The sequence below is a fragment of the Ostrinia nubilalis genome, chromosome 7 (genome assembly GCF_963855985.1).
Source record: "Ostrinia nubilalis chromosome 7, ilOstNubi1.1, whole genome shotgun sequence".
NCBI lineage: Eukaryota > Metazoa > Arthropoda > Insecta > Lepidoptera > Crambidae > Ostrinia > Ostrinia nubilalis.
Genome location: NC_087094.1, coordinates 13,860,733 through 13,877,385, shown reverse-complemented (window position 1 = coordinate 13,877,385; position 16,653 = coordinate 13,860,733). Strand labels below are relative to the sequence as shown.

General features: G+C 37.1%; 1 protein-coding gene across 4 annotated transcripts in view; it reads right to left on the bottom strand.

The window, feature by feature from the left end:
* Positions 1–919: 919 nt before the first annotated feature.
* Positions 920–16,653, bottom strand: part of LOC135073385 (uncharacterized) — a 421,709-nt gene continuing 405,975 nt past the window's right edge. For 2 of the 4 annotated variants that reach the window (XM_063967544.1, XM_063967541.1), the window contains 4 exons: positions 12,979–13,072; positions 10,371–10,498; positions 9,213–9,381; positions 920–2,646 (listed from right to left, as the gene is read on the bottom strand). In XM_063967544.1, coding sequence (XP_063823614.1) covers positions 2,516–2,646; positions 9,213–9,381; positions 10,371–10,498; positions 12,979–13,072 — 522 coding nt within the window. In that variant the 3' untranslated portion in view covers positions 920–2,515. The remainder of the gene's footprint in view (positions 2,647–9,212; positions 9,382–10,370; positions 10,499–12,978; positions 13,073–16,653) is intronic. The other 2 variants (XM_063967542.1, XM_063967545.1) reach the window with 2 other exon arrangements.

The window sequence follows — 16,653 nt, the reverse complement described above, 5'->3', positions numbered from 1 at the left end:
GATTCAAACAATGTTTTTAAAGTAACAAACACGAGATTTCTCATAGCGAGTACATTATATGATTCGCTTTCATTCTATTGCTGTAGTCACGTAATTAAAGTTTATTGTGCTGATTTGAGCTATTAGAGATTTACTGTGGTAGAAATGGATGTTCTACTAAAACCTACCTACTACCTGGTTATGTTATGATATCCAAAAATATTTTTTTCAAAATTTTATCTTACCGTTTTGTCGGCGTGAATATACAATTATACATACCTCCAAAAATTACAGATCCCTAGTGTCAACAGTTTCCAAGCAAAACCTCGGACAGACAGACAGACATATCGAAACTATGAGGGTTCCTTGTCAGGACTACGGAACCCTAAAAAGCCCCAAAGTGCAAAGACCTCATCTCAGTCGTTAATGTGAACTCATAAACCATTCATTCGAACTGTATCTCTAAACACTCGTGCATAAAAATCATATTCAAGCATCAAACAAAATAAATAAGCCTGCCCGTTCTCGTTGAGTAAACATCGTGATTTAGCTTTTTTCGGGCTTTCATCAGCAAAATTTCAAGGAAAAATACAAATTTTAACTGTAATATCGTCGACTAAGCAAAGCATCTCAGACCATCGTGGATTCAATTCTGCTTCCTTTTCAAAACATGGCCGATGTAGCACATAAATAAGTCGACAGAAATTAAGGAAGACATCTTTCGTCTCTTTTCAGTCCGATTAGATATTCATAAGGCGCAACCAGGGTCGAAACTCCTACCCTCATTTTTCACACTCCCCGAAACATTTCCCGTATTATTTTTGTATGTAAACAAAAAGTTTCGAATATGAATCTAAAATTCCCAACTCCCACACCGGCAATATTTAATGTAATACATCTGTTTTGTTTTGTAATTCATTTATCTTTGAAAGAAACGCAATTATTTTTTTAAAACTTTATTGTTTCTTTATAATGTTTATTACACATGTAATTTATATCGTGCGGCGCCCCGCTTTTCCTGGTATCGTAATACATACAACAAGTTTTAATACTATTGTTACTTGTATACAATAATAAACTTTTGACATAATAATAACTGGTTATATTAATTAAGATCTGTCTTTAATATCTTAATAGAGAAACATGTTAGTGAAATAGTTTCATCATTCCATAGTTTTTTTACATCGAACGTTTTGATTTTGAGGAATGTTTATGGACAGCACGATTTATATACATCTACATTAAAATACAAAACAAATTAATATCTTCGTTTTTTGACAGCATCTGTCTAGAAAGCACTTTCATCTCAATCATTTTAAATGCAATTTTAGGTTAAATATAAGGGGACGGGGAACAACTTTACATTTTTGACAAAGTAAGACTTTCTTTATAAAAATAATTTGGCAATAAAAATAACTTAAAAGGGTCAAAATAAAACAAAACTTTATTAATAGTATCGTAGAAATCTTAAACTGGATAGATCATGCAACATGGGAAGAACGTTTAAATACAAACAACTGTATGTAATTACAAATCAGAATTCTTTTCTAACTAACCTGTAAAATTTATATTTCTCATTTCTAATTTAATACTTATTAATATAATTTTTATCTATTTTGTATATAAGATTTAATTACAGGAAGGACCTCATTAACAGGTTAATATGCTTACGATACATTCTTGTAATTTTTAGATAAAAATACTCTAATGTTTTCGCAGTATTTTTAAATAAATTACTTAGCATTACGATATAAAACCATCCATTATATTTCGCTTCTCTAAAAACCTGTGTAACCAAGTCCTTTATGCATAATATTTACAACATTATTTTAGTTCACAAGTTTAAAACTATATGCTTACTTACAATTTACACTTATCTTTAAACAGATATAGTAAAGCTAGACAGAATGTTCGTATATCGTTATTTTAGTTATTATGTACAGTCCTTTTTCTAAACTTGTGTTTTATCGTAATATTGTCAGCTGTTTATACATTCCTGTGTCACTATCTTTATTATTTTCTCTCAAAATGTTTAAATACTTTTTCAATTTCGACTTCTAATACATTTTTACCATAACATTATGAGTAGGTACTGATCTTTCATATTCACGCAAAAGAATTTCAAGATCTAACCACAATTTTATTTGAAAATTATATTTCGGTTTGAAATTTCCAATCTTTCATTTACTACAAAATTTTGGGATCTTTCAAAGGACTTTGAAATTTGGAGCTAGAGAACGTAAGTGACAATCTAGATTATCAATGAAACAACACAATAAACACACATAGTTTTTATAGTACACTATATACAAATTCTATACGAAACAAGCATGTAGTCTACTTGCTCAGGGATTTATTTAAATTTATATTTTACATAACACAACCCATACTATAAAATAGCGAGCATCTTTAGCTGTTTACAATGACGTTTGTGTTGGAAAGGTGTCGTGAAGAAGTGTGTGTGGTACAAGCGTCATTGTGAATAGCTGTTAATAAAATCTGGTATTTACAGTGTTTATCTTAAGGTTGGTATTTGTCAAGATAGCGTGAGGAACAGGCAGGCGACCAGAACCAGGCAGTGCGCGGGCGACGTTGGCGCGAACGCTTGTCCCCCCCTCTGCATGGCGGCGGGGTATTCACCTGACAAAGGAAAAATCGAGTTTGCTTCTTTGGCAAAAAATTAAAACTGCTCTCGACAATATCACTACAAACTCTTACATCCAAAGTGATAGAGTTGAAAATTTTGAAAGATTTTGTCATGTCATATCAAAAGAGAAGCAGGGGTTTAATTGTTTAACTCAAAATACAATATTATAGCTTTTAGGCAATTCGCAGAAATCTAGATTTTGACAATCGTCCCTTTTTAGGCATTTAGTGACTTATGTAACTAAAAGCGATTGCGATTTTGAGTTACACAATAAGGAAGCTTGTATAACATCAAGGAAAAACAAGAAACAAATAATAAAACAAAAAAAGGTAAAACTTTTTCCCTTTTATAATGTCGTGAATTCATATTACCTATAAACTTGAGAAACAGCGAGAAAGAAAAATAGTTGACTATCGCAATTATGTTTAAAAAATAGGGAAAACAAATGCGTCATCAACGTATTTAACGATCCCTTTGCGACATTCGCAGCTAATTATATTGCCGTGGCTAATAAAAAATATTAACGCGACCATTTACAGTGAACGTTTCATTTCCGTGATTTATTGCTATCGTTGTTTTAATGATAATGGCCTTTATCCTGAATTTTTATTCCCTGAGATTTTTAAAAATATATTTTCCTTCCGCTATCTCACGGAGGTCGTTTATCAACCAGATTGGGAAGCCTTTAACGAATAACGCCGTCAAGTGATTTAGAAATTGCAGATTTGCTCGGATATTGTGAACGTCTTTAAGGCTTTAAATTTATTCTTCCCGTTAATTACCGTTAAAAATCTTCAATAAAAAAGGAGAGGATTTTTTTTTGTTTTAAGACTAAAGTCAAAGCACACGATGCATTGTGGTGGCGATGCGACGCAGAAGCGGTGTCGCTGCGTCGTCTTACATAGAAATATCTGCGGTGCGACTTCGCGTCGCACGATACGGCGAAATCTTTGCGGTGAGGGGCCGCAAAGCATCGTGTGCTTTAGCTCTTAACTATCTTTAAAAATCCCAAATAAAAAAAAGAAATTTAAGAAAATATTTTTTATTACTCTGGTATTATATTCAGACTCATCCTGATTGCCAGGAAAAAGGTATCTGACAATGTTTTATTTTAATCTTCTTGGCTTCCAACTGAAATTGCACGAGATTGCTTAAATTTATTTTGGTTTTCTCGAAAAAATAATTCTGTGACGTCGTTTTAATCTTGCTTTTAATGAAGACGGAATAATTGCAGACCGAAACATGTTTATATTTTTTCGCATTATTACTGCTTTTCTTGAATCCCTTTTTAATCGAATTCATAATTTTAATGAGATTTTGATTTTACGGTACGATTCTTAAAGGCGCTTTTATTTACCGACTTCGTTAACTATTTATAAAGGACAATGACCAAAAATGTATGGAGTGTGGTCCAAATGTCCACCACTAACGAGACCTATGTAGTAAAATAGTCTACTAAATACTGATTAAATATAACCAAACCGCAATCAAAAATTATGCTGTCAGTAGTTATGACTGAATGAAAAGTCTGTTTTTACAAGCTTTATATTGACTTCACTTGTTAGTATGTGTGGGACAAATCTTGCAACTGAATTTAAGACCACTTCTCCTCAACCGATTGAGCTGAAATTTGGTATACTTATGTAAGTACGATGACAATGCAATGTTATGGTACCATTGAGCTGGTCTGATGATGGAGTCAGGAGGTGGCCATAGGAACTCCTAAACGAAACGGCGGAATCGCATCGAGTTTGGGTTCGTTGGATTTGTCTTTTCGAGCAGTTTAGTGCTAGATGATGTCCAGGGTCCTAATGATGGATTAGGGAGGTAGTCATAGGAACTCCTAAACGAAATGGCAGAAACTCATCGAGTTTGGGTTCGTTGGATTTTTCTTTTCGAGTAGTTTAGTGCTAGATGATGTCCAGGGTCCTGATGATGGAGTCAGAAGGTGGCTATAGGAACTCCTAAACGAAACGGCGGAATCGCATCGAGGTTGGGTTCGTTGGATTTGTCTTTTCGAGCAGTTTAGTGCTAAATGATCTCCAGGGTCCTTATGATGGATTAAGGAGGTGGCCATAGGAACTCCTATTCGAAACGGCAGAAACTCATCGAGTTTGGGTTCGTTGGATTTGTCTGTTCGAGCAGTTTAGTGCTAGATGGTCTCCAGGGTCCTGATGATGGATTTGGGAGGTGGCCATAGGAAATCCTAAACGAAAAGGCAGAAACTCATCGAGTTTGGGTTCGTTGGATTTGTCTTTTCAAGCAGTTTAGTGCTAGATGGTCTCCAGGGTCCTGATGATGGATTTGGGAGGTGGCCATAGGAAATCCTAAACGAAAAGGCAGAAACTCATCGAGTTTGGGTTCGTTGGATTTGTCTTTTCAAGCAGTTCAGTGCTAGATGATATTTTTTGAAGGGACGCGCGCTCATTTCTTGAAGAGCTTTTCCAGCTTCACCAGGCAGAGTGGCGAGTACAGAAGGTACTCTATCCGTTTGGCGATCGTCGGTGCACGTGCTAACAAGACCGAGTGTGGGCTGTTCGCGATCGGGCCGTATCGAGCGCATAAGGCGCCCGATCAGTGGCGAACCCAACTAGAGGGTTGCCCACCGCGGTGTTGAACCAAAGTCCAGCCTACGGCGGGCTCACTCTAGTGGGCCCGATCGAGGGGACTACGGACGCGGCCTGAGGGCGCCACGGTAGGCTCCGACCTCGGCTCAGGCCGTGTCCGAGGGACGTATTGGGGAGAACTGCAGGAAATGAAATGCAGGATCTCGTACTCGCCAGCGTAACGAGCTACTGTGTTGTGGAGTAGTTGGCGTGCTTAAGGCAGTGATGTCTGTGTTCAGAAATTCGGTAATAGGATCGTCCGGGTCGTCTAGGACATACCTAGGTTGTCGGTATTGGGCAGCGACATCTTTCTGGGGTGTGTACGTGGCGGCGCTAACGATAAGAGGGTTCTTGTGGTTGATCGCTTTATCAAAGTAGCGGCGAGAGGCTTCTTTCATAAAGTGATCAATCGATGGGATCTCGAAATCTCTATGGAGATTCGTGTTACGCACGAACCACGGGGCATCCGCGGCTCGGCGTAAGAATTTGTTTTGGAGGGTCTGGAATTTCTTAAGGACTGTGCAGGAAGTGTGAGCAAACACCGGACTGGCGTAAGTCAACACTGGACGGATGCAGGTTTTGTAAATTGTCAACTTATTTCTAAGTGACAATTTACTTTTCCTTCCAACTAGGTGGTAGAGTCGGTGGATGTAGTGGTTCGCACGGCTCAAGACGCGTCTGAGGTGCGGAGCGAACGATAATCTCTGGTCGAGGGTGACACCTAAGTACTTGGCCTCACTCTTCCAAGGAATAGTTTGTTCAAATAAGGTGAGATGGGTGGGGACATTAGGACGAGTGCGAACCGGAGGACGTTTCGCAGACAAAGCCCTCTGCTGCACTTTTTTCGGGATTTACCTCGATACGCCACTTCCTGAACCATTCGCCTAATTGTGTGACTGCGCGTTGGAGCGCCAAGATTACGTAATTCCGATTACGTCCGGACTCGTAGAGTGCGGTGTCGTCCGCAAAGAGGGCTAAATCCGTATTCGGATATTTGGGGATGTCATTGACGTACAATGAAAAAATAATGGGTGCTAGATGATGTCCAGGGTCCTGATGATGGAGTCAGGAGGTGGCCATAGGAACTCCTAAACGAAACGGCGGAATCTTATCGAGTTTGGGTTCTTTGGATTCGACTTCTCGAGTACTTTGGTGCTAAATAATGACCCAGAGATTGAGATACAACTAAAAAGTGTAAAATAAAATTAAAATAAAAAAAACTTTTTTAAAAACAAGCTTTATCCTGAAATGCAGTTGTACTAAAACGAAATAAATAATTGTATGCTTGGTTCAAATAATTTCGAAAGCTTGTAGCGCAAACAGAAAAAAAAAGGAATAAACTCCATGCGCGATACAAGCTTTCGAAATTATTTGAACCAAGCATACAATTATTTATTTCGTTTTAGTACAACTGCATTTCAGGATAAAGCTTGTTTTTAAAAAAGTTTTTTTTATTTTAATTTTTTTATCTTTTCTTCCGAACAATGTTCTTGATATCATCCTATCCATTGCACATTTTGAACTAATCTACGCATGTTATGTCATGTCGCATGTGGCGAGGGGTTATATTATATGAATTTTATTAAATATTATACTAGCTGTGCCTACGACTTTGTACGCGTGAAAATAGTTTGAATAATATTTCCCATTTTTACAACATTTGTCTTTACTACTCCGCCCCTATTGGTGATGTTATTTATCCTAAAACTATCCCTGATAAATGGGCTATCCATAACAAAAAGAATTTTTCAAATCGGACCAGTAGTTATACCATAACTTTTTACTGACAGCTTATTTTTTTCGTCCCATAATGAAAGTTAATCTCTATTTAATGGACTATAAGCCAATATACGAGGGGCGGCTGAAAAGTTCTGAGCCTAAGTATCTTCAAGTGTTATTATTGACTCGCACTAAATTTAATTAATTTGCCAATAACCTGCTTAGTATATGTACAAAGTTTCATTTCATTAGCGTCATCACGTTTTTAGTAATTAATCCGTAAACATCATCATGTCTCAGTCATCCGCGCAATGTACGAAATTGAAGTACACAGTTGTCATAAAATGCCTCACAAAGAAGAACAAAACGCTGACGGTAATATTTGTAGAGATGTCGACAGTTTTTGGGGAGTCTGGGCCTTCATTTGCCACCATGAAAGATTGGATCCTATAATTCAAGCATGGCAGGGAGTCGCTAAAAGATGACCGCAAGTCAGGGCGGCCAGATTTCGCCATTAACGAATAAAATAATGAAAAGTTCTTTAATCTTACTCTAGAGATCCGCGAATTAAGCTGTGACAGATAGCTGAAGCCATAGGCATTAGCAAGGAACGTATCGGCGATATTTTTCATACTCATTTGCACATGAAAAAGGGGTGTGCGCGATGGGAGTCAAAAATGCTCACGCCACTCGACAACCAGCATAGAGTCACAACTTCGCAGGAGTTTTAGAACATCTTTGGCCATAATCCTAGCAATTTTTTTTCTCTCATTGTCACTATTCATAAATAATAGATCCGGCAGTACGATTCAGAGTCAAAACAAGAGTCAATGCAATGAATTGAAAAGGGAAAACGCCGCCGCGGAAATTCAAAGCGGAGCGATCGACACCCAAGCTCATAGCCACTATTTTTGGGATTGTGGTGGAATTTTATTCATTGACTACCTACTTAAAAAAAACTACAATAAACGGGGATTATTTTGCTGTACTGTTGATAAGAGTGCGTCAAGTGGTTGTCGAAATAATAAGAGGCAAACTGGCGAAAAGAAATCTGTTATTGCCAGACAATTCGCCCGTGAACACCGCGCATGTTGCACGGCTTGCCCCGGGTAAAACTGGATTTCAAGAAATTAATCGCCTACCACACAGTTTAGTCCGGATCCTTATCTTTTTTTTCTAATTCTCAAATTGGAAAAATGACCTCCAGGAACGAAGATTTTTGAGTGACAAAGAAATGAAGGCGGCGTTAAAGGCTCATTTCGGAGGCAAAGATTGCGAATTTTTTTTCAGTGGGTTAAAAGCTCTTTTACACAAATGTAAGAAGTGCGTTGCAGTAGAGGGAGATTAAATAGAAAAATATATTTTTTATACTTTTCTATCGGCATTTTTAATACCCTAGGCTCAAAACTTTTCAGCCGCCCCTCGTATGTCTCATTAGTGGTGGACATTTGGACCACTTTTGGTCATTGTCCTTTCCAAAAAATAATTTTCACGGCGAAATGAAGTGATTCCCGGAAATGTTGTGCCTTGATGGTGGTGTCAACAAATTAATTAATTTCGTTATTTTTTTATCTTCTTTTTTCACAGAGGTTTTTTATGAGTTATTATTATCCTCAATATAATTTTTTGTATCTACTTCCTTCTTAATTTTCCCAATATTGTATACTTTTTGTACCTCAATTTTATGTAACTATACTTGACGCATATAATGTTTTCTCAATTTCTTTAAAAGATTAATAATTTAAGAGCCTACATGAAACATGTCAGCTCAATCTTACCCTCTTATTTAAAACAAAACAAAAACAAGAAAAACAAAACAAATGATTAACTTTGGCTGCCTCCAAAAACAGCTCTGGAGGCATAGTGTGAGTTTACGTCAAACGCATTCGATATCGACTGCGTAAAAAAGTAATATTAAATGTATGATGGATTGTACAGCGCTCCTAGCGGAAACTTTCAAGAACTTAATGTAAAATGATTGATGATGAATGAATGACAATAATGAAAATAATTTAAGGTGGACTCTTTCTTGTAAGTGCAATGGTACCTATGCTAGAAGGAGTCACTCTTTCTTAACAAAATAACGTAAAGTAAGTAAAACTTTTTATCATAACAATGGAAAAAATCACCACTTCTTTTAATTTACGTTGTGCGTGTGTGTGTGTGTGTGAAAATCTTTATATATTTTTTTAACGCAGTCAATATCGAATGCGTTTGACATAAACTCACACTACCCTGTAAATTAGACAGTAGATACTCACCATTTAAAACATGAACCACCACGCTCTTGGACTGGGCGTTGCTGGGGTTGCACTGGTACGTCCCCGAGTCCGAAGGCCTAGCCTGCTGGATGAGCAGGAACGAGGTGGTCGTCTCCCCCTTCTCTGTCACCACCGACACTCCCCCTCGGGGGGAATCGTAGCTTATTATCTGGGGGGAAAGGATTAGACTCAGTTACTCTAGAATTAACTAACACAACTACTGATTACACTTTATTTAGTTCGGCATTTCTTGTAAGTGATAATATCTTTACAAAAACTCTAAACGTAGGGATAGTACCCATGATAGAATATAATAGAATAGAAACACGTTTATTTTGCTGCCACATGGAAACACTTCATACTTAAAACAAAAAGTCAACATTACAGTGATATTTTGTAACAAATGATTGATCAACCAGATGAATTCATGTGTGTTATTGATATTGCTGTTCAGTAACAATGATTTGTTATTTATTTTCACTCTGGTATTCGTACTGTATTTTATCAAAAACTCAAAAAAGATTTACTATTAATTATTGACAAATTAATAGTAAGTTTTTGTTTTCATTACGTAATACTAGCCTAAAATTGCTTAGGTAAATTATTTTAAGTTGAACAAAGTTTAATGTGAATTTGATGACATAATTACTTCGAGTTGTTTAATTAAAGGCAGAATATTCAATAATTACACCGATAACTTATTCAGGTGTTTCATTAATTACAGTTTCGGCCACAACTTTCTCATCGAATTGTAATTAGTTGGTTTGAATTTCATTTAAAGTTCTTGTTACAGTAACGAGTTTCACTGTTATTCATTTTGTTTTACGTACGATTACATTTGTAATTTATATTCAATTTACACCCAAGTGGAATATTTCAAATCACTACAGTCAAAACTAGCTACTTCCTGCGGTTTCTTCCGGCCTTAAAGGTAGCCTGTCACCCTTTCCAGTGGAAAAATCATCAAAAGCCAATAGTAATTAATGGGGCCTCAGTTCATCCTAATAAGATCAATTTTCTTGGGACGCGTGAGACGTCCAGCCACAAGGTGGACCGACGACACCATAACGGTATCAGGAAGGCGCTGGACGCAGGCGTATGTTCAGACGTCCTATGGCTGAAATGATAATAATGATGAAGATCAGTCTGTTTTCTTACCGCATCATTGTGATTCCAAAAAATATACGCTGGTGGTTCTGGCGAGTACAGAACCACACATGTCAAGTTGATGGTGCTGCCCCGGTCTATGTAGAGATCCGGTCCACCAATAATTTCTGTTGTCGGTTCTGCAACAAATAAATTAAATTAGTTTCTGAAAAGATTAAGTTCTCTTAAAATTTAAATTTATTTTGTGGTATGATAGGTTTTAAACTATGACCGTAAGATATCTGCGGGCGTAGTGCGAGTTTTCACACTTAAAAATATATGAAGATTTTAATTCTTGAAAGTTTCCGCTAGGGGCGCTGTATAATCCGTCATACAATTTAATGTCACCTTTGTACGCAGTCGATATCGAATGCCTTTGATGTTAACTCACACTATGCCCCCTGATTAAATACCTAAAAGGCAAAGCACACGATTTGGAGCACCGCACCGCAAATATTTGGACGTATTGCGCGACGTGGCGCCGCATTGCTCGTGTGCCCGCCACAGATATTTATTTGTAGATGTTCGGTAAAACCAACGCGTGCAGCTTGAAATTAATAGGAACTCCATCGCCATCGCCATCGCTTACGCAGGATCACTTACGAAGGCTGCACGCGTTGGTTTGACTGAACCTTAAGACGACGCAGCGACACCGCTCCTGCATCGCACCGCCAACGCATCGCATCGTGCGCTTTGGCTCTCAGTAAAAGAGTGGGATAGACAGACAGCCACTTTCGTTTTAAGGGTGACATTGAAGTTTTGTATGATTCAATTCCAATATTTCCATAAAAATATGCCTACATCGATTCAATGGAGTATTATTAGTTCTGCCTAAGCTTTTTTATTTGGAACGTGACCAAAATACGTATTTTGTTTCTATTAAATAAGTTCAGAAAAAATGCCTGTTACAGACAATCACAACATTATTTAGTTTATACGAGTATTAAGACTAGAATCTTTTGGATACACATCTGCTCCGCAAGTTTATATTTTTTTTTAAACAGTTGTATTTTTATTTAACTTAAAGCTAACCTGCCATTCACAAGTAATGAACAAAGCCACATTCAATAGCAGTCTATCAAATCTCATCATTGTCTTTTTGCCTTTATTCATATACACATTCAATATCAGCATTGTCTGTCCTGTCAACCCAAAAGTTGTCCCAAATCGAACGTGTTACGACACAAATTCGTCCGCATTAAAATTCCGCGGCGGTCTCAACCCTAGTTCGCGTTAAGTTCGTTAACTCGCAATGTTTGCGTTCGTCATGTTTGAGCAAGTCGACTCATTAAGTGCGGCATTAGAAGCACGCACGCGGGTTATGAGCGCGGTGGAAACAAAAACGTAACATTTAGACTTTGGAGAAGTACTGCGGCTTGTATAAACTCTAGATGATACGTTGAACTCTGTGTTTACTAAAGTACATACAGTCATCAGCACATTATGTCGCAAAATAGCACTTATTTTGACTAGTTAAGGTGCTTAGTGCTTTCATAATGCCGTCGTCTGTACATGACATTGTCTATAGCCAGCTACATTAGTAAACTATTATACACTCGCGAGCAAAAGTATGGAATCACCATACTTGTTCCGAGCGATCGTAAGAACTAAATGACTAATAGAAGATCATTAAAAATGGTACCATTTTAAAGGTAATGTTTTACACTTTAAATTGATACTATAAATACATACATAATCATTCAGTTCTTAAGATGGCTCGGAACCAAACACAACGGCCTGATTCTATACTTTTGCTCGTAAGTATAGATGTTTAACCTCGACTCTTTGTAATTATCATAGAGCCGAATCAGTGTGACCAAACCCGTGATTGAGGAGTAACTGAAGAAAAAGCTTATTCAATTGCCTGCAATACTAATTTATTGATCTTCTTGATAAAAACAAGCAAACTAACAACAGACAGGGTAAGGGTACCCTTAAAGTGACGTAAAATTGAGATCAATAAAACAATTCAGTAGAGTATGAATAAATAATTCTTAATTTTCTCATACTTAATGGAAACAGAGTATATTCGTATGTCAAAACTTACGAGTTGCTAGTAGGTATTTATCGGTTTAGGAGACAGAGAAATTTGTTAATTTATATTGTAGAATGTTTTGTAATTCGTCTACTAAGCTAACATTTACGGAGTTTAAGTAATTGAGAACTGTATTTTTAGAACAACCAAACACTTAAAAAGCGTCCCAACTCATTCAGTACGACGGAATCTGAAAGTGATATTAAACGTTTAATGAAAATTTAAACGTCAAGTACCAAAATAAACCGGCTCGAACTGGTCTGAAAGTGGATTGTGATGTTTTGTTTGTCTACCCACTTCATTCATACTGTAAGCGCTGGGTTGAAATTTGTATGGAGAGAGGTTTTAAAATTTTTGAAGTTGAAAATTTCATCTGGATTTTTTGTGGCGTGAATTAGTTTAGGGTTTTAAATAAGAATTATATATATTTATAAAAGCGAAAGGTCACTGATTGACTGACTCACTCATCACGATATCTCAGAAACTACAAGTGCCTAGCTAGTCTCAAATTTTTCATTGAGGTTCCTTTTAGAACGTAGGTGCTCACTAAGAAGCTAGTCAATATATAAATAAAAGTATACTTACCAACAACATTCAAATGTATAAAGTGGCTCATATGAGGGGTCGTGGAGATCTGACACTCGTAGATCCCCGAGTCCCTGTGCTGAGGATATTTTATCTGAAACAAAAGCACTCAATGAAAATCCGGCACAATCAGCGTCAAATGGTTCGGGACACCCAAACCATAGTAATAGTATAATAATGAGACTACTACCAGAGTAAATACAAATGAGTAGGTCATCTTCACTGACAAAATTTAGCGTGGATTAGCGGGGTGTTGCCGAATTTTGTCAGTGTGTGCGTGTGCGCCGCTTACGTATTGGCGCGCTCACATACAAACCACGCTCGGTGCGTTTCTATGAAGATGACCTACTCATTTGTATTTACTCTGCTACTACAGAATGGACATCGGACACTCCTGCCTCCCACTGAATACGCCATCACCCGCTGTCAGATACCTACCTCAAAGTTACCGAGTGGTATGTGATCTAAATTTATCTTACGTTAAGATACAATGTACGTATGTCGTGTGATATTCCGCCGCGTTCCCTTTAGACGTGATTAGCAAAGGTTAAACAGGATAGAAATATCATAAATCAATAAGATTTTTATGTATTTGACATTTTGAGCTTTTGACATGCGCCTAAACCGTGCAACGCTAAGCCTAGCATGTCATATCTCGCTCATACAAGCATGGTACGCGTTCACCTGCACGAGCCTACGACTGTGTGCTTAGAACACAATGATATTAAAGAACTATAGATATGTTACGTTCATAGAAATTACGATTTGAATCCGTGCCGAGCTATTCCAAATTGCACACATTGACAAATGTAACTGATAAGTGAAACAAAAGATACGAAATAGCACGCAAATGAAAGAGATAGCTATAGTTTTAACGATTCTGCACTAACTAATCTATGTCCGCAGCGCACGCATCCTTATCGCTCTAACGTCAAAACAAGATCGCTTTCTCTTTCTTAACTTGAACATGGCGCATGGCGTCTTGATTGTTTGCATAAATAATTGAAAATATAAATACTAAATAATTTTGCATAATCACATGTGGTAAGAGATCCCTTGTATTTTGTTTACTTTAGAGTCATAATTGGTACACTTTCGAAACACACACGATGGCATTTTTTATTTATTTTGGTAAGAACAGGAACTTACGGTGTGGTACGCACGCGATTGCGCACGACGCAGGCCACACGAAGACTAAACACAAGACGTCCCAATTGGGACGTATTTGAGTATTCACAGCGCGAGCGCTTATAACATATCTGCTTTTGTTTTTATATAATATCATTGTTAGAACACGTTTGTTTGCACATACACATTGTCGAGAGTCAGACATTACGAGATCGAATCAGAAATGAGGAGATCCGTAAACGAACTAAAGCCGCTGACATAGCCCGACGGGTTAGCAAGCTGTAGTGGCAATGGGCAGGGCACATAGTACGCAGAACTGATGGCCGATGGGGCAGCAAGGTTTTGGAATGGAGGCCGCGTACCGGAAAACGCAGCAAGGGACATCCACCCACAAGGTTGATCGACGACATCATAAAGGTAGCAGGAAAGCGCTGGACGCAGGCTGCTATCAATCGATCAACATGGAAAGCAATGGGGGAGGCCTATGGCTGAAATGATGATGATGATGATGATTGTCGTGAGTGTCCGAGATGTGCCCGCTGGCCAAAAAGACACGACCTTATTCCAATTGTAACAAAGATTTGTTGCGAACTTTTTGGCTACTTGTGTAGGTGTCACGATTGAAACAAAGGTACTCATCGAAGAGCCGGTACGTACTCGACAAGATTAAAGCTTAATGCGAAGGGCAATTTTCCAGTCTGGCTGACGCGAGAAAAAATATGTTTATCAAATTCTGAAGCACTCTCTAGGTACCTACTATTCGACGTAATTCACAGTTCAAGGGTATTATGAATTGCTCTAACATTTTTCGGTAATGGGTTGATTCTTTAAACAGACTGGCAGACGAGGCTTGTGATTTATTAGATAAATCCTCTTTTTAATATTACAGAATGTTTGATACGTGTATTTACCTACGCATTAGAATGCAAATTGCCCTTGTTAGTCTCCTTTTTTATTAGTCTGATGATTGCACAGAAATTACTAGGGACACTAAATAACCTATATGTCATAGACACCATATTGTCCATAAAGAAGAGTTTGAATATTTAGATGGTGAAAAATGCAGAGCTATGACAAAGTTTTTTTTTATAAATTATATCTATAATTAAATTCAAATTAAAACTAAACGAATACCAAACGTTGAAATAAAACAATAACATCTGACTGAACCACTAATTTACATTAGACCTCCAGCCAACCTTGTGACAATATTCGTCGAGTGATTTCGAGTACAATAACAGATTTCGCATGTCATTGACATTCATTTGAACAATTAGTCCATCGGAGCACTGAGATAGGACTGAATTATTTGCTACGACCTTCGAGATAACATCATTGTTTAAAGGTACCTAAAGAAAATGGATGCAGTGATACTTCTTCCTTAATACATTGTGTTATTTTTGTAGTTGATCAAACAAAAAGGGTTGATTCGACTTTTCAAATACAACTACTTTTCCCACAGGACCAATATCAAATTCTAAAAAAAAAAAGTTCCCATAGGGTAAGTGCGCTAGTTTTCGTCCAATTAGCGGAGTTGCCAACTTTGTGATGCGAAATGAATATCTTAAAATACCCTTACTCATATGTATCATATGTCATTTTAGTCCTTATATAGTCTACTTTACGTTAATATTATATGACAATAAGTAAATACCACGGGTTTTTTTATAAAAAATATTTTATGCAAAAGAGGCGATTTCACTAGTTTTCGTCCAAAAAAATCAGTTTTCGTCCTAGTGTACGCTAGTTTTCGACCACTGTGTAGAAAAAAGGGTGCAGTTGAATTATTAACTTAAAACCAATTCTACAATACAGTAACTATGGATTGTGGTATATCCTTTGAAAGGTAATTTTGTTAGCTTTCAAATGATATCAAAAAGATTTAAATAAGTTTCTTACCTAAATTTGGAAAAATATTGCAATAGGTCGAAGGACAAATGGACGAAAACTAATCTACAGGAATAGCTAATTTTGGATTTCGTCCACCCCAGTGCTTGCTCATGACGTCATGGACGAAAACACAACAACGTTTAAAGCTGTTTTTTGTTTTCGTCCACATCTTTTTAACGGTTTTTATGGGTTTATCACTGTTAAAAAGTGGACGTAAACTAAAATGTTTAATGTAATAGCAATAAAGATCATATTGGAAGAAAAACATTGTATTTTGTAGGTCCATTGAAGTAAAATGATTATTAAAAATATTAACTAGGTGTCAGGGTTTCCGTCCACGTGGACGAAAACCAAAATCTTGCAAAATTGTTGTGCTAGTATTAGTCCACTAAATTATCTAAGATTTCTATACAAAAACTTTAATAAACCCTTAAAATAGTGTTTATTATGCTAATAATTAGACATACATGCCAAAAACATTACGTAAAGTAGCTAAAACAGTAATTAAACATACTATGAAAGTTCCCTACCGGCACGTTTTTTTTCTAACTTGACAACGTTTTCCATTCACCTGTGTGCAGCAGCAACTTCCGTAGATTTTTTTGGAGTTATTACTTGTCAAATTACATTTTCATGCAGGCAGAACTGTTACTTAGA